This window comes from Lagenorhynchus albirostris, chromosome 14 (genome assembly GCF_949774975.1).
Source record: "Lagenorhynchus albirostris chromosome 14, mLagAlb1.1, whole genome shotgun sequence".
Taxonomy (NCBI): Eukaryota; Metazoa; Chordata; class Mammalia; order Artiodactyla; family Delphinidae; genus Lagenorhynchus; species Lagenorhynchus albirostris.
The window spans coordinates 65,957,068-65,983,394 of NC_083108.1; the positions used below are offsets into that span (position 1 = coordinate 65,957,068).

General features: G+C 54.1%; 1 protein-coding gene across 1 annotated transcript; it reads left to right on the forward strand.

Moving 5' to 3' along the window:
* On the forward strand, window positions 1-25,509 carry ZMAT5 (zinc finger matrin-type 5). Its single transcript, XM_060120744.1, has 6 exons — window positions 1-58; window positions 11,273-11,427; window positions 16,218-16,280; window positions 18,309-18,389; window positions 19,646-19,757; window positions 25,109-25,509. Exons 2-6 carry the CDS (start codon window positions 11,301-11,303, stop codon window positions 25,236-25,238), a joined length of 513 nt encoding a protein of 170 aa, XP_059976727.1. The 5' UTR covers window positions 1-58; window positions 11,273-11,300; the 3' UTR covers window positions 25,239-25,509.
* The last annotated feature ends 818 nt before the right edge of the window (window positions 25,510-26,327 follow it).

Genomic DNA, 26,327 nt, shown 5'->3' on the forward strand with positions numbered 1-26,327 from the left:
TTCGTGGCGTGAGGGCGCAGGAGGAGGAGCTCAGAGCCGTTGGGCCCCGCGGAGCCAGGTACCTTCTTTGGCGGGGTGTCGAGGGCGAGTGTCCTTACCCCCACGGGAGGGCTTGGGCTCTTCCATCTAAGTCCGCGAGCCCCGCGGCGGGCCACACTATTAAACGGAATGCGGAGTGGATAGGGGAGCGAGGCCTGGGTGCCCGGTCCCAGGCTTGTCCCCCGTCCTGTCTCTGTCAGCCCCAAGTCCAGGGCTAGAGTTGGAGCCTGTGGAACAAGTCGGGTCCTGGGGACTGAATCCCTCTGCCCAGCCTCAGGGGAAGTGGCGATTCTGCCCATGCTTCATGTTACCCTCATCCCTGGGTTTCGCAGCTGGCAATCCTGGCTTGGAAGGCAGGAGACCTAGATCCACTCATTCCTTCTTGGGAATAGAAATAGCAAGGACTTTGGAGGACTAGGGCCGTCCAGCACATGTTTTCTAAGTGCCTCTGGGCCTTGCGCTGGGGACCCAGCGGTGAACAAGTCCCTGCCTTCATGGAGCGCCTATTCTACTGTGTATGTGTAGATGGGAAGGTGCAGTAATGACAAGTAATGCTTTGAAGAGCTGAAGAAAGGTTGATTGGGGAGGGGGTGGTGGTGGTAATATTTTAGACAAGGTGGGCCCCAGGGCGACACTTAACCCTAGACCTGAGTGAATGGTAGCCGTTCAAACAGGAAAACATTGGTGCAAAGGCCTTGAGGCTGTTCTATCCTGGGGTGTTTGAGGGGGGAAAAAGTAGAGTGGACTATGAAGTAGGCTCAGGTCAGCTCATATCTGGCCTTGTAACCCGTGGTAAAAAGTCTTAGTTTTTTCTAATTGCACTAGGAAGCCAATGAAGGGTTTTCAGCTGCGGTGTGACATGATCTAATTTACATTTTAATGTCATCATTTCTGGCTGCTCTGGAGAACAGACTGAAGAGGGGAAGTTGCTGTGGTGGGTCAATTGAGGCAGGGTGGTAATTTAGATTAGGGTGTGGATTAGAGTAGTGATCAGATTTGGGATGTATTTTTGGAGGTGGGACAAACAGAACAAGCTGACAGATGCATGTAAGGGCTTACAGGAAAGTGGACTCAAGAATGGCATCAAAGTTTTGACCTCAGCAACTTAAAATCAACAGGATGATCTTAAGTTCTGTTTGGCCACGTTAAGTTTGAGCTGCCCCTTAGGCATCAAATGGAGGGTCCAGAGGCTAATTGGGATTTGGATCTGGAGTTCAGAGGAGAGGCCTGAGCCAGAGATAAAAGTCATTGGCGTACGTGTGGCATTGAAAACCAGGGACTGGATTCGAGACCTGGATCTGCCTCTGACTTGTAAAAGCAACAGTAATGCCTTGTTTGGGGACTGGTAGGAAAAACGTGAAATGCTCTATATCCACCATGTGGTTATTTTCTATTTGCAAAGCGTCCTGGTAGCCCTTTCGGGCAGGAAGTTGTGAAGCTTCTGGGAAAGAATACTTATATCTTGCTGATAACTTCCCAGATGAGGAGTTCAGAGGAGGGAGGAATTATTTTAGGTGAGATGGGTAGGGAAGACCACAGGGAGTTAAGGTGGGACTTGTTTTATTTTTTTGCCTTTTTAGTTCATTCTCATTTTGGAGCAACAATTTTTTAAAAATCTAATTTTCTTTAGGCCATCGATTTCAACTTAGAAATTATTATTCTTTACATAAATCTAGAAAAATTAGAAAAATGACCTTAACTTTCCCTTTGATTAATGTTTGAACTCAACTTGAACAAACTAAATTCCTTTAAACATTCAGCCCTATCTTCAGCTCAGTTACATTCCCTTACACATTTAAGTCCACTTATACATTTAATATATTTGATTTTCTTTTTAAGTACTTCAGATATATAACCTAACAAGCATAATTTCCCCAGAATACTTAAACAGTTACTAGAAAATCTAATAAATTAACCTTATAAATGTAATAAATTTTAATACTTTTCAATACTTTTAACAAACTTAGTCAAATTCTGTTTTGTCAACTTGTTCTCAGTCGGGGGATTCAAAAAATACAGGCTCCATCTCTGACAAGAAATTAGGATATGGCGGGCACCCTTAGTAGCTTTTATAGCACCTCAGTGGTTTTAACGTGCAGCCAGTGTTTCCAACCATTGCTGACCCCTCAACTTAGAATCACAAGTTTCATATAAATTACTGACAGATACTTTATCAATTACCTAACTTTATCAATTACCTAACAGATACTTTATCAATTACAGATACTTTATCAATTACATATTTTAACTTTTATATTTTAAACTGGAATCACAGTGCTTTTCTGTTATATACTCAACATGTCAAATTCTTTTCAATGTGATACTTTTAAGCACCAGGTAGACACTGATTATTAATAATCTTAGGACAGGAACATTAGTACAATAATTGATTTAGTCTACTACCTCTGTTTTCAATTTTAAGCTTTCCTGGAGTGTGACAGGACGCTTAGCCAGTAAGAAAACACTTTTATCCACTCTAACAAATTGTGCTTAGCATTCTCATCAAGTCGGGGTTACCATTTCAGCTTACTGAGGTGGTTCATAGTCCGACCAGTTTCTGACTGGGACACAGATTTGTGGGCTGTGTCTACCCAGAGTGACTGCCTTCAGCAAAGGCTGCCTTTGGGATGCAGGGGATGAAGAGGTCAATGAACAGTGGAAGCTCAGTTCTCCAGACTTTTATTTCTTGGGGGTACCTACTGGGGGTGGCTAGAGTCCCTGGTTAAAATGCAAATTTCTGAGCCCCTCTCCAGATCTGCTGAGCCAGAATTCCTGAGAATCTGATTCAGGAGACTTCATTTTTAATAAGCTCCTCACCAGGAGCAATGGAAAATTTTGAGGAGTTGTTTTGAGAGGGTTGATCTGATGCTGCCAAGGGTGGGCTGAACTAAGGAGGCTGGTCCAAATGTGAAGGGGTGAGACCTGACTTGGGCAGTGGTAACAGAGAGTCACATGGTATTTGGAGCCCAGACTTGGTGGTGGGGAGAGAAGGGAAAGGCAGAGGTGTTTATATGAGTCAGGGTATATGGTTCAAGAGCCTCTTTCAGACTATTTTTGCCTTTCCAATTTGGAAACTCTGGTCTCTTGGGACCTCTAACTATCTGGTGAGAAACTGTCTCCATCCTGAAGCTCCTGGAGCCCAGATTTGGGTTCAGCTGACCTTCACTGGGCCAGGTCCACTTGGAATCAGGGCTTGTCCTATCAACCGTCAGCCTGGACTGAGGAAAATGTTTACGCTAGATCCCTTTCAACACCACCCCCGGCCGGTTCATCCAGGTGAACCGGGTCACTGGAACCATCCATGGCAGCCTCCTAAGGAAGAAGGAATAGGGTTTATCCCTGCCTGACAAATTTCCCACTTTTTTGAAGGGAATTTTTGGGGAAAATTTTAAAACTATACACGCCAAAAGTAGAAACTTAGAAAAACAGAAAAACACAAAATGAAAAAAAAAAATCCCGCACATCGTAATTTTATTCTCTAGACATAACTACAGTAAATATTTTGTGTCTTCTCCAGTCTTTGTATGTGTGTCTGTGTGTATATGTGTGTGTTGAGGCGGGAAGTTCTTTCTCCTTAAAAAAGTGGTATCATGTTGTACATACTGTTGTGACAATGAGTCATTTTTCATTTACAATATGGAATGAACATTTTGTCCCTGTAGGGAATTGTTCCCTTTGACTGATTCTTCTTTAACTGAAGTATAGTTGATGTATTACTTTGACTTGATTTTTTTTTTTTTTTTTTTTTTTTTTTTGCGGTACGCGGGCCTCTCACTGTTGTGGCCTCTCCCATTGTGGAGCACAGGCTCCGGACGCGCAGGCTCAGCGGCCATGGCTCACGGGCCCAGCCTCCCCGCGGCATGTGGGATCTTCCCGGACCAGGGCACGAACCCGTGTCCCCTGCATCGGCAGGCGGACTCTCAACCACTGCGCCACCAGGGAAACCCTGACTTGATTTTTAATGGCACCATTGAATAGGTTGGCTTACACCCTACTCTTGCTCCTTGCCAGTTGTGGGCTCCCTCTACCCAAAGTTATTTTTAGGGTAAAATGAGGATGGTAGGCTTTGTGCATCATCATTGAACCCCTTCCCCCTCTCTACACAGGACGCTGAGCGGTCTGCCTGGCATGTGGTGAGCAATGGATAACTGTCAGCTCTTTTTACTCTTGGACATTTGGAGTTTGGTTTCAGGACAAGCTACATTGCAGTGCTCACCTTGGTACCTAGATCTTCGAGATGATCTCTGATCATTTCCTTGGAGGAAGTCCCTCCAAGGGACTTGGATGCAGGCGCCCCTCTTTGGGACCCCCGGCACAGAGCTTGTTACCTATGACTGTTACTGGGGGCACATCTGTCGGCTACCCATCCCCAGCACATACTCAGCTCACGTTCTCGTGAGAGCATGGACTCTGTGTCATGAAGCGTGAACCCCAGTCTGGCATAGAGGAAGTGCTCAGTGTGTTTGGCTGGTGAATGAATGACTGAAAAGGGAATCATGGAACTTTAGGGTTGTGCATATGCAAGTGGGAGGGGGGCCCTCCTTTGACTTGACTCAGGAGAGTTTTGCATTGTGGGGCACTTTGTACCTGTGGCCATCACAAATTATAAAGTGATTTAGCTTTTCCATTCATTTATTTCACTGTATTAGTTAGCTGTTGCTGCATAACAAATTACCCTAGAATTTAGTGACTTACCACAACAAACATTATCTGATACGGTTTCCGATGGTTGGGAATTTGGGAGTGGCGTAGCTGGGTGGTTCTGGCTCAGAGTCTCCCACAAGGTTGCTGTCAAGCTGTCAGCCAGGGCTGCCCTCCTCTGAAGGCTTGACTGGGGCTGGACGGTCTGCTTCCAAGCCCACTCACTTGGCTGTTAGCAGGAGGTCTCAATTCCTTGCCATGTGGGCCTCCCTACTGGGCTGCTCACAGTATGGTAGCTGGCTTCCCCCCAGAACAAGTGATCAGAGAAAGGGAGACACCAGGATGGAAGCCACGTTGTCTTATAACCTGATCTTGGGGGTGACATACTATCCCTCGGCTCTCTTCTCTTAGTCACAGAGACCAACCCTGATATGCTTTGGAACGGGAGACCAAAGTGCAGACACCAGGAGGTGGGGTCATTGGGTGCCACAGAGGCTGGCTGCCACGTCCACAGATGTGCATTAAGCAGCACTGGCTTGCCAGACACTCTGCCAAGCACCTAGCATGCATGATTCAATCCTCACAGTACTCCTGTGAAAAGTATTATTACCCCCGACTTCCAGATGAGGCTCAGGGGTAGGTAGTTTGATGAGAGTATCACAGCCCGCGAGTGGCAGGGTTGGGATTCAGGCCTGGGTGGATGGCTATACAGTAAGGGCTGACTTGTGTGGCCTGTGTGACTTCAGGCAAACTCCCTCCTTCTCTGTTCCTCAGTCTGTTATCTCCCCTCTTAGACCAGCATTTCTCCAAGTATGGTCTGTGGACTGCATCAGGGCCTCCTTAGACCCTACCCCTGTCCCAGACCTGCTGAGTTAAGAAATCGCTGTGGGTGGAGTCCCCACTGCCTTATATTGCTGAGAGTGGATGATATACTTTACTTTAAGAAGTGAACACGTTTATAAAGCAGAAACTAACACACCATTGTAAAGCAATTATACTCCAATAAAGATGTAAAAAAAAAAAAATGAACACGTGAATAAGGTCAGGATGAGAAAGCTTCGTGGTTGCTACAGAACCCTGGGACATCTGAGGGAGACCCTTAACATATCAGGGCTCCTATCAGGGGAGACATCTGGATCTTCTTGGCACTTTTGTTGGAGCTGGGTCCTGAGCAGGCAGTCTGCAGACCACCTGCAGGGGCCGGGTCCGATGCCGCCAACTCCAGATGGTGGGCATATGTGGCGCTGGGACATTGCCATGCTCCTAGTGGGCGTGCAGTAAAGCCGTCCTCTGGCTGCGGTTTGCTGGGGTTCACCTGGGGTCTGGTGGTGCCATAATTAGAAGAAATGACAGGTAAGCTCGAGGGCAGCATGTGGTGAGCACAAGTCCTGTATAATTACAGCATGCATCCCAGCCCCTGGCCACGGCCGAGCTGTTGACTGATTTTAGCCTTGTGCCAAAGCCAGCTCTGTACCTGAGACGCACGTGATGAAAGCAACCAAGAATATCAGTGAAGCACAGATGTCTGCCTTGAGCCAGCCTCACGGTGGAGCGGTGGGGTGGGGAGAGAATGGGTCCCGGGTCAGCCAGGCCCCAGTGTGAATGCTGGCTCCGGTGTGCCTTGGCACGCCTGGTGAGGGCTCCACAGGAGGTGCACGGGGGCCCTCAGCACCACTGGCCCACCCGCAGCACTCAGGTTGATGAGAAATCTTCCTTATCAGTGTCTCTCCCGGTCGTGGCTTTGAGCAAAATAGGAGTGAGAGTTTCTGAACCTGTTTCCTCATCTGCGAAGTGGATGCCTTGATATCTACTCCGAGGGTCTGTGAGGATTAAATAAGAGAATGCCTAGCACACAGGAGTCAAATCTGATTCTCCTTTCTTCCCTCTTCCACCCCACAGCGTCTCAACTCGTTGGTCATCTTTTCCTTGAGCCCGGAGACCTGCAGTCAGGTGCCGTGGGCTCGCCAGGTGTGGTCTAAGTCGGTAGTGGGGGCCCTGCTGGAGACAGAAGCCCTGCAGGGAGGGTGGGGGTGGCAGAGACCTGCTTTTGGGGGCCTTACATGTCTCTCTTCTCGTCCCCGTCCTTGTCCCCAGATTCAGGCTTGTGGAGAAGAGGGTCGGTGAGCAAAGGGCGGGAGGCCTTGGGCTCCACAGGTGGCTCCCTCGCTTATTCCACCAGCAGTTATGCATTTGATTCTCTCTTCCGGGTGGTGCAGTTGGACAGACAGAACCCTCTGCCCTCGTGGAGCCTGTATTCTAGTGGGGAGGCAGCTCTTGTGACAGTAAATCAGTGTGTGAGACGAGCTATGGAAAACAGCAGGTGGTGAGGGGGCAGATGTGTTTGCTGCTGTGACTTTGGCTGCAATTTTAAATCAACTGGTCAGGACGTGCTGGGGGTAGGAGGGGAGTGAGCCTCCCAGGGGATGATGGCAACAGCAGTAACGGCCTCCATTCTCTGTGGTGGTAAATTCACAGCAGCGGCGGGGTCCCTGTTTTATAGCTAAGGACAGACTCTGGGAGATGAAATAACTTTCTAGTGGTGGAGCTAGAATTTGAACCCAGGCCTGTGTGACCTCAGAGGGTGGTCCCACTAGCATTGCCCTCTGCCCCGTGCCCATGAGGAGCCATCCTGTCACCTGGCGAAGCTCCAGGGAGCCAGCAGATGCTGTCGCCACCGTGGACCCGGTCTCTGGGAGTGGGTGGGTGGCACTGCCTGTGTTCCTGGTGAGGGAGTCGGGCCGGATGGTCCTGTGTTCCGGACAGGACCTCGCTCACACACTGCAGAGCGCGCCAGCCTCAGAGGACGAGGATGAATCACAGCAGAGAGGGCCAGCTTAGTCAGCACCCCATGCTGGTGTCTGGGTGCCGTAGAGACATCCGGCTGTCCCCATTCCCCTTTCCCTGACCTCCCACTCAGGGCTGCCAAGTGCGGTGGTGCAGGTTGTGCCTTGTGCAAGGACGCCTGGCTACGAGGTGAGGCAGAGTGAAATACACTCTGCTTGCCAAGTTGTGTGTCTGGCCCGGTGCTGTGTCTGTCCAGAGGATTCTGCAGCCGCATCTTTTGCTAATGTGCGCCAGGGCACTGGAGCGGGAGGGAGTTGGGTCAGGAGCTCTAGAACTTCACACCTGGACGATGCCTGGGCGAGGTCACCCTGCTGGAGGCCAGCTCCTAACCAGGGACAGGGCCTCTGCCTCCATGGGGTCAGGCCTGTGAAGGAGGCAGGAAGTGCTGGCCCCTCTAAAGCCGCTCTGCTCCCTTGACACCGTTCCTGGGCATTGGGGGCTCTGCAGAGCTGCTGTGCAGGCAGAGGTCTTAGCCTGCCAAAGGGGCTGAGGTTCAGTCCCACCCCTGCCTTGTGCTGTGTGCTTTGGACAACTCAGTTCCCTTTACTGGCCTCCCTTGCCTCATCTGTAATATGGAATAGCTGACCACAGAGGTCACTTGGGCACTGATATCCTGTTCCTTGTTCTGAGTCTCAGTTTTCTGAAATACAGGCTTTTGGAGGCTAATAATAATGATGGTGATGATGGCCAATGTTTCTGGAGGGCCTCCTGTGGGCCAGGCTCTGTGCTAAGTGACACACGTGTGTGTGTGTGCCCTTAGAGATCACCTGGTCTAGCTGTCTGCCTCCCACTTCACATGTGGGGAAACCGAGGCCTAGAGAGGGCAAGAGCCACATCCTTACCTGGCAGAGCTGGGACTAGACACAAAGTCCATTGACCCGTCCTGGACGGCTGAGCACTTCCCCTGTGCCAGATGAGGGGTGGCCAGGGTGGGCAGAGGGAGGCACGGGTGGGCAGCGCTGCCACGATGGCCCTCAGCTGAGGTTGGTGTGCCCCCCATGGTTTGTGCATGTGAGAGAGAGGGGAAAACACAAATACACACGCTCACACAGGCACACACAGCCCAGCCCCGAGGGGCTCATCATTTGAATCGGTGTTGCTGGGCAGGTTGGGAGAGGGGCATGTGATCTTCATTTCCTGGTGGTTTGGTTGGAGACCTGCTTTGCCCTTCCTGGATATGTGATCTGGGGCACCTCACAGCACCTCTCTGGACCTCAGTTTCCTCAATCGTAAATGAGGTTGTAATACATATCTCTTGGGGTTTAAAGGGGCCACATGGTCCTGGGGGTGTAGTGAGTAAAGGAAAGCTGTCATCAGTATGATTTGTTAGGAGGCGACTTTCATAAGTGATTAGGAATGTGGGCTCTAGAGCCATCCTGCCTGTGTTCTAAGCCCAGCTCGGCTGCTTTCTAGCAGCATGATCTTGGCTAAGTCACTTCACTTCTTGGAGCCTCAGTTCCCTCATCTGAAACCTCACAGGTTGTCCTGAGGATTAAGTGAGATGATGGATTATAAAGCTTTTAGCCCAGTGCTGGCATATAGTAGGTGCTTAGTGCATCAAATATTACATAACATTTATTGTACACTTGCTTAATGCCAGACATTATTAGTGTCATTTGTATTGCTGTTACTCTTTTATTAATAATTCATTTGGATTCAAACTTCTGTGTGCTGCTCCCTAAGCAATCAGCCAACCCGTTGGACCCACCGCCCCATATTCCTACAGTGAAAGTAGAGGCCTGGAGAGGTCCAAGGTCACACAGCTGGCTTCCCAGTGCCCTGTGTGGTTTTGCCTAGCTAAGTCTGCCGCAGAGCCACTGTTCCTTATCAGTCTCCTGGAGGAACGCCCCTCCCACTGGCCCTCCTGTCCCCTCCCCTTTATGCTCCAGAGCCAGTGGCTCCTCTGAGCTTCAGCCTTCATGAATGGCTTAGTTAAGCACTCGGCTGTTAAACGTTCATCTCTTACAATTTCAGTCCAATTCCTATAAGTTTATTGGCAAGACGGGGTGTATTAGAGCTGCCAAATTTAATATATCAAGTCCGCGTGTCTGGGATGCGGTTTCTCAGCAGTAATGGGAGAAGAGAGGTTTTATACGTTTTCATTTTGAATGACTGTTCGTGATGCCATTACAGCCCTTGACTTAATGGCTGCTGTCTCTGCCGCAGGAGCGGCTTCCTCCATCCCTCGCCTGGCTGCCAGGACTGTCCAGGGGCTTATTTGTCTCTGTGTCTCTCCCCGTTCTCTTCTTCCCAACATGTATTCCCCCATCTCTCTGCCCTGTGGGTCAGGTCTCAGCTTTAACTTTACTTGCCAGATTCTGAGAGTCTGGGGCTTTTGCCGCTGGCCTGGGCTGCTACCTCGTGACCTTGGGGAAGTCACTTTTCTTCCTCCTCTTGGCCTCAGGAACCTGCTCTGGGAAATGAGGGGTCAGACTATAGGACCTGAAAGGTGAGAGGCTATTCTGGGCTGAGCCTTTGCAGATCCCACCTGGTGGCCCTGAGTGAACCCATTTGTCCTCTGGTCTTGTGACACCAAACGGGGACCCAAGGGCTGGCCTTGAGTCATGGCTGCAGATCTCCTGGGTCAGGAGTGGCAGCTGTGGTCACCAGGACTGAGGGGTCTTAAGTGTCTGAAGACCCTGAAACGTTCTCATTTCCCTCTGTGATTGCCACCTAAGTGTTTAGCTGGTCTCCTTGGGAAGCTGTGTGCATTTCTGCCTGAGCCCTCTGGCTTCTCTAAGCCTTAAGCTGGCTGTGGAAGGGAGGACACCAGCAGCGGGATTTTAGGGCACCTGGGTTTGCCTTCTGCTTACCAGCTGTGTGACCTTGGGCAAATCGCTTCCTCTCTGTGAACCCCAGTTGTCCCATAAGGAAAATGGGAATTAACTCATTGTTGAATAACAAATATTTGGTTGCCTACTCTGTACCGTGCACCACTTTGGGGGCTGGGGCTTTGTAAATTTTATGTAGAAAAATAAAGTGTGAGTGTCCTAAAAACAACAACAACAACAAAAACACAAAAATATCCCAGCCCACATGGATTTATATTCCAGTTGAAGGAAAGAAAAATATAATAAACATAACAAGTAACTTATTACTTCAAAGGTGATAAAAGTGAAGCAGGGAATGGGGAAAGCTAAGTGGAGGGTTCTGCAATTTTAAATAAAGTGGTCATGGGAGATTACTGAGAAGGTAGTATTTGAGCAAAGATCGAAGGAGTCAAGTGAGCAAGCGGGGCAGGTATGCGGGGGGAGCATCCCGGCAGAGGGAACAGCAGGTGCAAACAGCGGGAGGTGGGCGTGTGCCTGGCGTGTGCCTGGCGCATGTGAGGAGCAGAGAGGGGGGCTGTGCGGCCAGCATGGAGGAACAGGAGAGGGGACGTCAGAGGTGGTGGGGGGTGCTGTCCAGAGTGGGTGAGGTGGTGGTTCTCCAGCCTGGCTGCAGACAAGAATTCCCTGGGGCGCATTAAAACATGCTGATGCCCAGGCCTCACCCACTGTGTTTCTGCTTTAACCGACCTGGGGTGGAAGCTGGGTGTCAGAACTGTTAAAAGACCCCTCTGGAATGAGGCCTCTCAGGCCATAAGCATCTGCCCGGGTAGCCCCTCATGGGCTGTTGCAGAGTTCATACGAGCTGGTGTGGGTAAGTAGAGCCTTCCCGACGTGGCGCAGGCCTGGCCCCCGGGCGTGCTCAGGCAGGGTGGTGGCATTTCCTCTGCGCTCTGACCCAGCGCTCTGCGACTTCCCAGGCAGCAGCAGCACCTGGCGGGGGTGACCATGGGGAAGCGTTACTTCTGCGACTACTGCGACCGCTCCTTCCAGGACAACCTCCACAACCGCAAGAAGCACCTGAACGGGCTGCAGCACCTCAAGGCCAAGAAGCTCTGGTACGACATGTTCCGAGGTGGGTGTTGCCGGCCTGGCGGCCGGGCTGATGAAGCCCTATTCTCCAGTCTTTCTTATCATCAGACAGGGAAACGCTGCGGGCCAGTGACAGTGCTGGTCTGGGCTCTTTGAGGAGCAAAAGAGAGGAGGCCTGGGTTGCTGGCCCCTGGGGCAGATGGGCCCACAGAAGGGCAGGTGGAAGGCGAGCTCCTTTCCCTGCAATCCTGACTGAGGGCTCCGTTCTCTGACGCCTTGCCAGGCTCTGGGGACACTGTGGCCACGAAGAAGGCCTCTCTAAGGAGCTAATGTCTGGGCCCACAGCTGAAAGGTAGGGAAAAGCCAGTGCTCCATCCTGGGCAGAGGGCAAAGTGCCAGCTGCTCTCGGAGCCAAAGAGAGGATGAGAAGGAGCATGGTAGGGACCAAGGCTGGCCACAGGGCCGGGGCCAGATCGTGCAGGCCTGCGGAGGCCACGGTAAGGGGGATGGGCAGAGGGCAGCCTTTGAAGGGCTGTGGGCAATAGCCACCACGACCGGAGCTACGTTTGATGGCGATGGCCGACTGCTGCCTGAGCAGGGGGCGCAGTAAATGGCTGTCGAATGACTGAGCTGCTTCTGGGAAAGGCTTATGAGGCAAAGGAATTAAGGCCATAAGCACCTGGCACAGGGCCTGGCACCCAGGAGCATTGGTTGGAGGGGAGCTGCTGCTGCTCTGCTGTCTTTAGACACACTGAGCCGTAGTGAGAGAGGTGCCAGGAGCTGGACAAATGGAGGGGGACTGTGGCAGTGGGGTGGGGTGACCAGGAGCTCCTGGAATGAGCCGGGGCAGGGCTGGTGCTCCATGAGCTGGGGAGCAGGATTCCAGGACAGGGCCCAGAGGCTGGAAGGAAGGAGCTGAGTCCCAGCAGCTCAGAAGGGGAGACAGAGAGTTCCCTGGTCTGTGACTCAGATTCAGGTCACTCACGTTTTATTGAGTGCCTGCTGTATGCCAGGTGCCTTCCATGGTCTGTCATTTGCTTTTCTCAGTAACTCTGTAAGGCAGCAGATCTAAACCCTTTGAGTTAGGATCACCTAGAGACCTTAAAATAAAAAACACTGATCCCCTGACCCCCATCCCCAGAGGCAGGTTTGGGCTGGGGTCTAGGCTTGGGTGAGGGAGGGTAGCCAAGCCACTCAGCAGACCAGGCGTGGCTATGGTTGCAAGGGGCTGGGAGTGGGGGCAGAGGGGAATTCAGGGGCAGAGGGGTCTCCCAGGTGCCTCAGAGGCCTCTGAACCTGGTGTCAGGCAGAGGCTCCTTGTACCCCAAATCCAGTAGGGGCTGCGATCTGGCGTGGTACTAGGCCTCAAGGTTATCCTGGTGTTTGTTCCTAGTCCCAGACTTTCAGCCAAGAACCCTGGCCCCGTGGGTACAGGTTGATTGGAAGAGGGCTATAGAAAAGATGAAACAGTGGGTGCCACGAGCCCCTTCTCAGGGTTCCCAGCGTTCGCTCACATCCCCAGCCATATCCAGTCCTTAAAACAGCACTTCGAGGGAAGCTGGGCAGGCCAGGGAGCCCCACTTACAGGTGGTGACTTAGAAATCCAGAGCAGTGCATCACCTCACCCTGGTCCCCAAGCTGACATATGAGCTCTTTCCCCTTCCTTGGGAGGCTTCCCCAGGGCTCCAGCTCACCTGCACAACCACACAGCACAGTCTCTGCAAGGGCACAGGGTACCCTGGCTCAGCTAGGACTCGAGACCTGCTCTGCTCCCGGCTTCATGGCCTTGAACAAGTCCCTTAACCCTCAGAGGGCTGATGATCCATCTGCCTTGGTCAGGACAGGCATGGGCCCTGGAGCTGGGCTGCCTGATGTCAGTCCCAACGTGTCACTCACTAGCACTGTAGCCCTAACTTTGCCATGTGTAAAACAGCTGTAATAGCCGTACCCCCCCTCCCAGGGATGTGACGGGGCTCAGTAATCTCCTGATGACTGTATGGCACGTAAGGACTTACTAAGTAAGAACGATGCTTATGGGTCCACAAAAGGATTGGCCTTGTACCCTTTATCTCATGGCTCATTCATTCGGCCAACACTTGGTGAGCGCTTAGCGTGTCCTTGGCTCCCAGAGAGGCTCTGAAGACTTAAAGGTGAATAAAACAGGGCCCCTCTCCTGTGTAACCTCACACCCCATTACAACAGTGTGTTCTGGGTGGAACCCCTGTCCCTCCCAGGCCTCCAAGCCCTGCTGACCTGTCCCTCCAAGCTCCAGCCACACTGACCACCACCAGTACTGTCCCCTCTGCAGGCATGCCTTTCCTGCTGTCCTCCCCACCCCAGACAGTCCTCCAGGACGCCCTCTCCAACTCCTGGGCCAGGTCAGGTCATTTGGCTGCGTGCTGGCTGTTTACCCCGTTTATATCCACATGGATTAGTGTGACTATTGGGGTGGAAGGAAGGACCAGGTCTGACTTGTTCTCCACTAAATCCTCATCCTGGCGCAGCGCCTGGCACACAGGACGCGCTCGGTAAATGTTTGTTAGATGAATATCTCAATGAACAAGCAAACAAACCCAGGGCAGCAGGGCAGCTGTTGATTTGGGGAGCTGAAGCGAGAAGGACCAATAGGGTCAGATCATGAGGAGCCTTGAACGCCAGGCGGAGGACTAGGGCCTGTGGCTGGGGGTTCTCAATCCTGGGTGCACTTCAGAATCACTAAGGAGCTTTTAACAATTCTCATGCCCTCCCCTTAGATGAATTACAACAGAACCTGAGAAAGATGGGCTTGGGCTGTGTATACTTTAAAAGCTGCCTAGTGATTCGCCGTGTGGCTGGAGTTGAGAACCACCAGCCAGATGCTGGGCAGCCTGGAACTCTTCTCCCATACTGAGTTACCCCACCAGGGCCCCTTGTCTAAGACTCAGACTCAGCCCCATTTCCAGTTTAGCTGTCCTACCCCAGTGGGGCCCTGGGCAATGTCCACACGCCCTCCACCAGCCCTCCTCCCCAGGGAAAGCCTCTGGCACCAGCTGGGTGGGCTGAGTCTGACAAGTCCAGTGCTGACCCTCTCCCCACGCTGCTGGCCCACCCACGCTCCTGCAGGCCACCCTGGGAGTAAGTCCTCTGATAGCTAACTCTCGACCCCAGCAGGCCAGCCCTGAGGAAGTGAGGAGCCTCCCTCAGAGTCGGCTACTCACCAGCGACCAGGAAATCAGCAACCACACAGGAAAGGGTGGGGGCTTGAGACGCACAGGCCAGGGTTCAGACCTGGCACTGCCACTTCTTATGTGTGTGCCCCCTTTCCCTGTGTACCTCAGTTTTTCCGTCTGCAAAATGGGGATGTTCCTGTAAATGGTGGGTTTATGAGGAGGAAATGGAGTAAGAACTGCTCCCGTTTGTTGGGCATCCACTCCAGAGGCTCTCAGCCCTGGCTGCACATTAGCATCACCCGGCGACCATGATGCTGAAGCCGTTCCCAGCCCCACTTTCCCACAATTCTAATGTGGGACCTCCTCTGCCCAGTGCTGTCTCCATCCGTTATCTTATTAAATGTTGACAGCAGCCCTACCAGGTGAGAATTTTCCTTCCATTTTACGTATGGGGAAACTGAGACTTAGAGTTCATCTACCAGTCAGGGCTCGTTAATGAGGAGCCCACCTAACCCCTCACTCCATTTGGACGTGGCCTGGAGAGTATTCAATTGGAAATGCTTGGTACCTGCTCCAACTGGAAAGTCTGACTTGAGGGCTAACTAGGAATTTAGTGGTGAGGTCTCCATCTTGGAGTAACCAGCAGAGATGTGTTTGATTTCTGAATAAATTTAGGAAAGAAACAAGAAAGTGTAACAGAAAATCTAAACAAAGAAGAGCAGAGGACCCAGGGGGCTCTTAGAGTGAAGGTCAGAAACACCAGGGGAACTATTTTGACTCGGTGACTTTGGAATCCAGTGAAAAGGAATAGCTAACACCATGAAATGAAGCATAGAAGTCAGAAGTCAGGTGGGATAAGGCTTCCAACAGCCATTAGACTTCTGAGGTGGAGGTCATGGTGACATTTGGTGGATGTGGTCCTGTGTACCTGGACTCAGTAGCCCATGGTCTTTCCTTTACCCCAGCAGCCTCTAGAAAAGGCAGCAGATGGACGGGGAAAGTGCACAGCTCAGACCTGGCCTCTCCTTCCTCCAGGGCGACATGAGGGCCTCTGAGTCAGGGCACCTTCCTCACTTGTCTCACTCACTTACAGATTTTGACTGATTGATGCCTTGCCCACCAAGGAGCATACAAGATTTAAACTGTACCTATATGATGAAAGTAAAAGTAGGAAAAATCGGAGGAAACAGGGGTTAATTAAGGTTCATATCCAGAAAGATTGCCAGGAAGTCCTGTTGAGGCCAGTGGCTAGTGTGAGAGGGGAACAGAGGGAGGTGGGGTACAGCCTTGGCCATGGAGCGATGCCTGTGCCCTGGGGTTTACTGGTGGGCTTTTTAGGTTTTTATTTTGAAATAATTAGAGAGTCTCAGGAAGTTGCAAAGACAGTACAGAGAAGTCTTCTTCTGGTACCAGGACTTCAAAAAAAAACACCTCCCAATATGATCTACTGTGCAAAGTTGAGAGTCTCTGACCTCAAACCTGGTCCTGGCCTTTGGCTGGGTCTAGGTGGGGTGGGTGGGGCTGAGGTCACCTGAAGCTCGGATCCCTCTGCCCAGCATCCCTACCTGTGGTCATCCCCTCTTACACTCCTCCGTGGATGAGGACCTCTTTCCTTCCCTGATCTCAGTGGTAGGAAGTGCCTGTGTGCAGCTAAAGTCTGAACCCAGATCCTCTCTCCTCGCAGATGCAGCTGCCATCTTGCTGGATGAGCAGAACAAGCGGCCCTGCAGGAAGTTTCTACTGACAGGTAAAGTGTTCTACTCCGTTCAGGTCCCCCTAGGGACAAGCATGCCCTGTCTGGTCTGCTTGGACTTCTGCGCAGCCTCCCCCCACCCTCCCGCCTGAGCCCGCTTTGTGGCCTTGGTGTGTCAGCTGACTTGACACAGTCAACAGGGGCCTTCCCAGGGGTTGTGCCTTATGACATCCAGGGCTTGGTCCTCAGCTCTTCAGACCTAGAATGTGATTTTATCAGCTTACCCAGAACAAGCAAGGGCTGGGAGATTGCAAGTAAATCCAGGAGATACTAATAGGTGTAATAGACTGGCTGATTAAGTTAGCCTGGGAGCCTGACCTCCACTGTGCCCGACCTCCACTGTGCCCTCCTTCCCAGCAGGCAGGGCTGGAGACAGGAACAGGCCTGACAATGCCGAGAAGCTTCAGGGTTAGAACAAAGGACTCTGGGTGTTGATTTCACTGCTCAGTACGCAGCTAATAAAGATGCATATAGTTCAAAGAGACAAAAACCTCAGTAAGTGAAGGAGCCAAAGGCAGATGAAAATAAGGGTAGGGAAAATAAGACAAGGCCAGAAGAATGCTTAGTCTCCTCCATGCTTGCCTTGAGGTCCTGTATACTCTAAGGGTTTGGCCTTGAGTTTCCTAGCAGCCAAGGCAAAGAGGAAAGCCATGATGATTAACATGGTGTAAAAGGGAGCTTAGCACCAAGGAGAGGTACTGCTGTTGGCCTAGGAGAGCGGGGTGAATGGCTGTGCTCCCCTCAGGAGACCATGCTGCCCCTAGAATGGGCACCAGGCCTGCGAATCAGGGGCTGCCATTCCCCATGGGCTGCACCTTGATGTGAACACGCTGCTGGCAGGCAAGGCTGTCTTAGGACACCTCTAGTCTCCTATTATTATTACTTTTAAAATTTATTTATTTATTTATTTTTGGCTGCTTTGGGTCTTTGTTGCTGTGTGCGGGCTTTCTCTAGTTGCGGCGAGCAGGGGCTACTCTTTCATTGTGGTGCGCAGGCTTCTCACTGCGGTGGCTTCTCTTGTTGCGGAGCACAGAGAGGCTCGCGGGCTTCAGTAGTTGTGGCACACGGGCTCTAGAGCACAGGCTCAGTAGTTGTGGTGCACGGGATTAGTTGCTCTGCAGCATGTGGGATCTTCCCAGACCAGGGCTTGAACCCATGTCCCCTGCGTTGGCAGGCGGATTCTTAACCACTGCACCACTAGGGAAGCCCTATTTTTTTTTTATAATTTTTATTGGAGTGTAGTTGATTTACAGTGTTGTGTTAGTCCAGATGTACAGCAAAGTGAATCAGTTACACAGATACATATATCCACTCTTTTTTTTTTTTTTTTTTTAGATTCTTTTCCCATATAGGCCATTACAGAGTATTGAGTAGAGTTCCCTGTGCTATACAGCAGGTTCTTATTAGTTATCTATTTTATATATAGTAGTGTGGATATGTCAGTCCCAATCTCCCAATTTATCCCTCCTCTCCCTAGTCTCCTGTTATTTTGAGAAACATTTTGGTCTCCCCAGTTGAGATTTGGAAAGCCAACCTGGACTTTGGTACCTCCTTGACAAAGCTGCCATTAAAGCCTTTCTGGGGCACAGTCCAGCTACTTGTGCCCTCCTCCCCCCCCCACCCCCTGCCATGGGCAGGGGGCACCAAGGCGGGGGTGTGAGGAAGCAGAACCCTCTCAGGGACCCACCCATAGTTAGTCGGGGCTACGGGCCAGGGCAAGGGGAGGTAACAGGAGACAAGCCTGCAGAGGCTTATGGAACCCAATCATGAAAGGCTTCAGTGGACTTTGGTCCCCGGCCAGGGAAGGGCTGTGAGCAGGGCCTAGTGGACCAGACAGGCCATGCTGGCTGCTCTTATGGCTGGGCCAGAGAGAGTCCAGCTTCTTCCTCAGGGCTGGAGTTGCTACTCCTTAGTCCCTAACACCCTGCCCCTAAAACTCTGGTGGCCCCTCATCAGGCTGCCCTTCAGCTCAATGGTAGGAGTGCATCCCGGGCAGCAAGTGACTCTCTCCTCTTGTTGCAGGCCAGTGCGACTTTGGCTCCAACTGCAGATTTTCCCACATGTCAGAGCGAGACCTGCAGGACCTGAGTATGCAGGTGGAGGGTGCGTTTCACTGGGACCCTGGGCTGGGCAGGGGTGGGTGCTGGGGGGATGTAGGGGAATGCTTCCCTGTGTCTCCCCCCTTCCCCCTCTTTTGTGGCTGCCATGTGGGGTAGGCTGAGGGCTATCCAGGGCATCAGGAACTGCTTTCAAACCACCCCAGGCATGAGTGGGGAAGGAGCCAGGGAGCTCCCATCCATGTGCCTGGCTGGGTTTAAAGTGACACGCATGGCTTCCTGTCCAGGAGTCCTGAGGGTGTGCCTCAGCCCCACCTGGGCCCTGCTAGCCTGGCATTCATTCATGTACACCCACCCTCCCTTCCTCAATCAGGCAACGTGTTTGGAGCCCCTATTCGGCCCCTGGCAGATCCCCCATTGCGCTCTGGGGACAAGGGGATAAAGAGAGCACCTTCCCTGCCCTCAGGATGCTCAGGCCTGGGGACTACAGGGAAGGGCAAGTTCAGCTTCCCTCCGGAAACTGGCATGTCTGCCTTTGGGAAATTCACTTCTTACTGCTCCAATTAGAGATAAGGAAATTCCCACTTAGATGGTCTTTATCGATCTTCGCATGCAGCCCCTCACTGAATGGATGGAGAAACTGAGCCTCATGTGAGCCCCCATCCAGTGCGGCTCCTCTGTCCACGTGGCCTCGGGCAGCCAGTGAGTGTCTGGGGTGGCCTGGCCTTCACCCTCATCCACCAATAGGCCTCACTCCCCTCCGACCAGTCAGACCCTGTGGGCAGTGCCCTGCCCTGGGGATCTGATGACAGTGTAGCAGCAGCCCTGCCACAAACACAGGTTTCTAGGAGCTTTCCCAGGGTGGAAGTGAGGCCTTATGGGCCAGGCCAGCGAGTCCTGGTGACAGCTGTATCTCCAGCTCTTCCAGCCATGGTCTCTCAGAGCCTTTGGCTCGTGGTGGGAGAGCACAGGCTTTGCCCTGTTCTGCAGCCCACACTGCCTCCCTGACCCCAGGTTTGGACCCCTCCTGAGGACCAGGCTCTCAACTGTCCTGTGTCCAACTCCAAAAAGCTTGGGAGGCAGCCAGTGTTTTGCCTTCACTTCATGGGGAAGCAGAGTGAGGCCCAGAGGGGCTACCTGGGGAGGTGGCTGCAGGATGGGGACAGGCCAGAGGACCTGCTCCTGGCCTCCCAGCCCGTGCCTACCCCCCCGCCTCTGGAAGGTTCCAGCTGCTTTGTGAGAGTGTGGGGTTCAGATGGGGGTGAGTATGCCCTTCAGTTGCCTGTCTCTCTATCCCCACAGAGGAGAGGTGGGCCAGGGAGTGGCCACTAGACGTCACCGAGCTCCCTGAGGTCCACGTGGAGGACTGGCTGGAGAAGAGAGCCCAGCAGCTGAGCTCGGCCCCAAGCAGCAGGTACAGGCCCTGTGGGTCCACTTCTCCCATGCCCTCCAGTTGCAAGACCCCAGCCAGCTTGCCCTTGTCTCTACGAACTTCCCAGGGACCAGACACAGGTGCCCCCAAAGGACTCCTCAGGTGGGGGCCACATCGGGAGCTCTTGGGTCCCCAAGCCCTGGCCAGAGGCTGAAGGGCACTTGCCTGAAGGTTCCTGGCCTAGGCCTCATCCCCCTGCCTTAGTGGAGTCTGCAGTGGCTGAAGGGGGCAGGTGGCCAAGCCAGCTTGACTCCACATTACCAAGTCCATTGCCAGAGGGAGAGGCCTGACTGTGGTTACTGAGGCCCCAGAAAGCCAGTCACCACACTGTCCCCTCTAGGCCCTGCCAGATAGGCATGGTTGCTCCGACCCTGCAGAAGGGGAAGTGAGGCTCATGGGATGATGTGACTTGTCCAAGGGCACACAGCTCGGAGCAGGCACAGCTGGGATTGCACAGGCATGTGACAGGCTCTTTGTCATTGTCCCACTGCCTCCTCGAGGAGGGGGCTGGGGTGGGGCTGGCCCAGCTGCTGCCTGGGCCCAGCACTCAGGACGCTCATAAGTGGACAGGGTGCGCTTTACCCCTTGTATGGGGAGCACCCTGGGTCAGGAGCCCACAGGTGTGTGCTGTGTGCCGTCCCAGGTTCTCCTCTTCAAGGTCACAGCCAAGACCAAAGCCAGGGCTCCTGGGGTCTTCTACCAGGTATTGAAAGAGAGAGAAGGGAGGAAAAGGGCTAAAGGATGTGCCTGTGACCTGCCTGACTTGGTAAAGTCACCCCGTGCTGGGCTGCCTCCTTTCCCGTCCTGCACTGGGACCTGGTGGCCTCATGGGACAGCAGCCTGGCTGGGACAGTCTGTGGGAGAGGTGAGGCTTCCCTTGAGCCTCCGCCAGGAGATGAGGGCCAAGCTTCTTGCCTTCTCCGTGCCTCAGTGAGGAGAGCTTGTTAAGCTATTTTAAAATTAACTTTAATTGTTTTTAAATCTGTGCCCAGTTTGTCCTCCGACCTTGAAAATATATAGTACAGTCATGACTCCTGTGTTGGAATGTGACATCCCTTCCGTCTGGTCCTGTCAGAAGTGGTTGTGATCTTGGTAGTGTGGGCACCTCCCTCGGGACTGGTCCAGGGACCCATGTCCTGCACCCCAGCTTGGGGCTGAGGCCACTCAGAGAACTCTGGGGGCTTCCCCGCTGCCCCACTCCCTGGACCCAGCTGCCTCCCTGCTCCGCCACCATGGTTCCTCTGCTGGGAGTGAGCCCCAGAGGCCTGGGCACCCCCTGGGCTTGTGCCGAGGGCTCAGGGAGACCCTGTGGCTGGGCTGAGGGGGCGTGGGGGTGGGTAGAGATGGGTGCCCTGAAGTCCCTTCCTAGGGATAGATGTGTCCCTGTGCTCTCTAAGGCAGCGTGCCTGTGACCATGAGACTCAGAGGACTAGGGGACAAGATGGAGAAACTGAGGCTGAATGACGGGCCCAGAGTCGCAGGAAGAGTGGTGACCACGTGATAATCAGGTGTGTTGGTGCTGTGGTGTGCCTGGCACTCAGCCCCGGCCTTTAGGGGGGTTTGTGCCCCCGGTTTGTAGCTGAGGAATCTCTTCCCCTCCAGGAGGTTGTGACTGCCTTGGTCACCCACCTACTACCCTTAGCAGCACTCAGCTGTCACTTGAGAGAGAGCTTAGGTCCCTGCCCTGGCTTTGGACCCTGGGCCACTTCTGTTACCAGGTCTAGGGCTGGCCAAGGGCCAGTGCAGTGGTTGGCCACTGCAGCCGGAAGTCTGCAGTGGTAGTGGCAGTAGCCGGCTGCTGGGATGGCAGTGACTGGAATAGAGCTTGCCGCTGGGGACCACCCTAGGCTGAACCCTATCCCCTGGGCTCCTTTCCCGCTGACCACCCAACCTGGCCCCTTCCAGGGGACCTGCTTTTCCACTTGTTCTCTGTGCCTTTGCACAAGTCCACCTGCCTCCTGAGGGCTTGGGGCCAAAATGAATTACGCTCTGGGCAGAGCAGGCCAGTCCAGCCTTGAGAAAAGGAGGTTGTTAGGAGGGAGGTGACCATTTATCATTGCTTTTGCCATCACAGCCTCGGTCTTCCTCAGCCCTCTCCCCTCAGGTTGGTCTCATGAAAAATGATACCCACACCCTGCAGCCCACAGGCTTTGGGCTCTGCCCTTGCGTCCCTGGCCCCCACTCCGCGGGGTCAGGGAGGTGGATTGCAGCCAGGAGGCTGCCTCTCTCTGTTCCCTGAGTCTACCATCAAGGCAGCCCTGTGGCAACAGTGCCCTCTCTGCCCTTCACCCACCCTGGCTCTCCTAGACGTCACGGCAGCCCTTCCTGGTCTCCTACCTGCCTCTGCTCCTCCAGTCCATCCTCCACACAACAGCCCCAACCAGCTTCTAGAACACTCCCTGGCCCCGGCCCTGCTGAAGCCCTCCTGGGCTTCCTCCCCATCGGGGGGACCCGGACTCCACAGCCCAGTTTGCAGGGCCCCGGAGAACTTCCCTGCCGCCTCCACGGCCCTTGAGGGTCACCTTCTCACCTCTTCCATCTGGCCTTTTTGTCAATCCCGCCGGACGCCTGGCAGCTGGTTAGGTGTGGTGGGGCGTTTCTGATTTGGGGGCACCTTGCGCACACTATTTCCTCTGCCTGGAACTGCCCCACCACCACCACGTCTGCCTGGCAAAGTCAGACTCATCCTTCAGGCTTTAGCTGAGACATCTCCCCTTTCTCCCCTTCCACCCCTGGGCCTCCCCCTCACGGCCCTGAGCTCACACTGTCATCAGCCTGGTGCAGACCCAGGACATGTTGGCTGCACGAGAGAGCATTTGGGGGAGCAGGGTCCCGGCCTGGAGGACTATTCCTGAGTATTAGTGCCGTGGGCGCCTCGTGGGGACGGGCCTGGCGGCCCCTCTTCCTCTCTGGGTGTCTGTGTCCTCCCCCCAGGACACAGGGCAGAGATGGCTGCCTGGCCCACCTGGGGCCACCCAGACCCGAGGGCTCTGACCTCACAGGCTGAGCGGAGCCCTCAAGGTGGGCCGGGCTAACCATCCTTGTAAAGGGGAGATGGAGGCTCAATGGGGCCCCAGCCTGGTGCACTGTCGTCCCCCCCCCCCCCCCCCCCCCCGCCCCGTGCCCCAGCAGACTGACCCTGAGGCACCTGCTGGGAGCAGACAGTAGGGGGAGGGAGGGGCCAGCCTCAGGTGAGCAGGCTGATCCCTGCGAGGCCAGTGCTCGCCCCTGCTTTCCACTGTTGGCTCTTCAGGTTGTGACTTTATCCGTCTTAATCTTCCCCTTTGCACCCCTCTCAGGGCTGGTGCTACTGTTCTGGCCCAGGTGCCTCCCTAAGACTCTCTCCTTCTAATTAGGACCATAGCTGGGGACAGGTGAAAGAGAGCTGCCCTGTCCCTGTGACGGGGCAGACAGGCCAAGAGAGAAGCCACGAGCACAATCCTACGCACCTGTGTCCCCGTCTGCTCCGTGCAGACTGGAGGGGTGTGCTCCAAGGCCTCAGGGCCCGCATGTCTGAGGCCCGGGGAACGCACCCTTCTCCTGGCGGGAGGCCTCAGCTGCCCGGGAGTCTGACCCGTGTCCTAGAGGAAGGGCCTGAGGCTCACAAGAAGGGGCTCCCCGATGGATCACACCCTCTCAGGAGAACTGCGGTCACCCCAGCCCCACGGGGAGCCGGGGCTTGGCTGGCAGCTGGGACTCTCCCTTCCAGCAACTGCGGAGCCTCCTCCATTCCCATCCTTCTCTGCGCCTGGTGGAGTTTATAAAATCTCCCCGGCACCATAAATCATGCTGGGAGCCGCTTTCTGTGCTTTCCAGTGGGCAGCAGGCTGCCGAGCAGGGATTCCCCTGTCCTCGCGCCACGGGAGGCCCCAGAGGCTGCACCGGGGCTGCCTGAAGCCCTTGCTCTGGGTCCGACAGCAGGTCAGGCCCAGGAGGGGTGGCTGGTCGAGGCTTCAAACCTCTCAGTGGGCCTGGGACGCTCCCGTCCTGCAGAGGCCTGGCCACTGGGCCCCTGAGCCTGCCAGGGCCTCACCTTCACTGAAAGTGGGACCTGGGGGTGGGCCGGGCTGGGCTGGGCTGGGGGCAGAAGCATGAGGGGCCAACATCTGGGGCCCACGTATAGGTGGCATTCCGGCCTCTCACCCCCCATTCTAGACTGTGTCGCTTGGGCCCGTGACTGATTCCATGCACCTCAGTTGCCTCATCTATAAAATGGGGTTCAGTAAGGATTCTTGAGGTTCCTCTCGGCTGTGCTGTCTGGCCCAGAGTAGTATCCAGGCAGTAATAGCGCTCAGCATGGCTGTTTGTCATCAGCAAGCATTCACTGGGTGGCTCCCTGTGCCAGGCCCGGCTCTGGGCACTGCGGGAGCAGATGGACGCCACCCCATCCCCTGGTCTCTCCCCCTTGGAGAGCTCCAGTCCTACAGGGGCGACGTGAGCTCCCAAGTGAGTTCAAGGTAGCCTGAGGGGCAGAGCAGCCCTGGAGCGGCAGTCTGAGTGGGGGTCGAGTCCAGAAGGATCGGAATGTGGAGCAGTTGGTGGGGAGGCCGCCTGTGCGCCTCAGCGGCTCCCTTAGGACAGGGCCACCCCGGGCTGAGCACACAGGGTGGGTGCTTCAGATAGGCCCCGGGCCTTAGGAGGTGGCTCCTGGGGCGGTGGACCTTAAGGGGAAGGGGAGTAAGTAGCATGAGAAATAAGGCTTTTAAAAAATTTTTAGACAATATTTTTTTCTCATTTCAAAGGCTTGCGTGCTTGAAAAACTTTCTTGAAAAGTATAAAGAAGTAAAAAAAAATCACCCATAATTGCACCGCTCAGATAGAACCACTGTTAACATTTTGCTGTGTCTTCCAGGTTTTTTTTTATGCATTTATATATGCTATATATCTTTAAACAAAAATAGTATCATGCTATATACATTATTTTATAAGCTGCTTTTTCTCCCTACTCACACAGTATTATACATCATGACACCTTTCCTCGTCAGTGCATATAAGTTTGCCTTAATTCTCACGCAGGCTGCATAGCATTCTCTGCTGTGGACGTGCATATATATTTAATTAGTCCCCCAGAGGTGGACACTTAGGTTATTTCCATTTCTTATAGCTCAGTCTCTGCCCACAGCCCCCCTATTTCCTTGCGCTCAATCCTAGAGGTGAGGTGGCTGGCTCAAAGGGTCTGCGTGTTTCTGAGACTCTGCCTTCCAGAAAGGTGATACAGGCAGCTGCCCCTGCCCACAGCTGGGGTGGTGGGGAGGGTGAGCTGGAGGGGGGTGCCCCCGCCTGGGCCTGAGCTGTGCTCCACACTAATTCTCTGTTCTTTTCTTTCCCTCTAGGGCTGAACCCATCAGAGCCACTGTCTTCCAGTACCCGGTGGGCTGGCCACCAGTCCAGGAGCTTCCTCCATCCCTGCGGGCACCCCCGCCTGGGGGCTGGCCCCTGCAGCCCAGCGTCCAGTGGGGCTGAGTCCCTTATCCCTGCCTAGTCAGCCCTCCAATCAGCCACAATAAAGATAAGGGCTTGTACGGGGGACACCCAGGCCCCCTCCTGCTTCACCCCATGGAGCATCTGAAACTAAAGACCGGGCCTGGCCTGACCTCTCTGAGGCCTAAGTGTCCTCCCCAACCAGGTGCAGCCCTGGTCCTGGCTCTGAGCCAGGCAGCTCCACCACCCCCACCCCAACAGGACATCTTGAGAAGACTTCCTTCCAGATGTTTATAAAGAAAGTCTGTCACCACCATCGTGCAGCTGCTCTTGCCCCTTGCCTGGCGCCCTCAGCTCCGTGCTCTGGCCCTGGGTCAGATGATGGGCAGGGCTGGAGTGAGGTGAGGTCCTCTCCAGGGTGACCGGTGCTTGCTGCCCTTCTCCCTTGGGAGCCGGCAGAGGCTCAGCACAGCCGGGCAGGGGGCAGCCAGTGTGGCTGTGACTCGCCCAGGCACGCAGTAGCCCCAGATCTGGGGAGGAGAGCTGAGCACTCAGTCTGCCGTCCTGGCCCCCACATCAGCCCGTGCTGAGCTGCTGCCCAACCGTGAGATGGCACAGCTGGGGCAGGGATGGGAGCCGGGTCTCCAGCCTGGATGGTGTGGAGAAGTGGGCGACCCAGGAGGATGGGCCCTGAGCTTGGGAGAGTGGCCTGGCTGAACTTCCTGGCACTGACACCAGGGGTGGCTTCTGCCCTGGAGGAGCCCCCCAGTCGGTAGGGAGACCACATAGGTTGCTCAGGGGATTCGCAGCCTCTGGGCCCCAACTCTGCTTCCTGCCTCCACTGCACTCCACTGTGCTGGGGTGCTCGTGGGCAATGTGGCCCTCAGGTCACTGGGCCTCTGGTGGGGGGCCCAATGGATGAGGTGGCAGCTGGGCCACCTCAGATGCTCCATCTTCTGTGAGCTTCTGCCCTGCCTAAAAATCACCATTGATGGGGGAACTGAGGCCAAATCTGGGAGCCCTCTGAGCCTCAGGGTCCTCATCTTTGAAGTGGGCTGATTCTCTAGCCCTAGTGGGTGTGTGGAGGAGGGCTGGGTTTGAGTCTAAGGAAGGTCAGAGGAAGGGATTCAG

What these genes read in the sequence shown, in the direction of transcription:
- ZMAT5 (XM_060120744.1), top strand. Translation starts at nt 11,301, where the DNA reads ATGGGGAAGCGTTACTTCTGCGACTACTGCGACCGCTCCTTCCAGGAC. An exon ending in CTGGTACGACATGTTCCGAG is followed by an intron (nt 11,428 to 16,217) that starts GTGGGTGTTGCC and finishes CTCTCCTCGCAG; the next exon opens with ATGCAGCTGCCATCTTGCTG. An exon ending in CAGGAAGTTTCTACTGACAG is followed by an intron (nt 16,281 to 18,308) that starts GTAAAGTGTTCT and finishes CTCTTGTTGCAG; the next exon opens with GCCAGTGCGACTTTGGCTCC.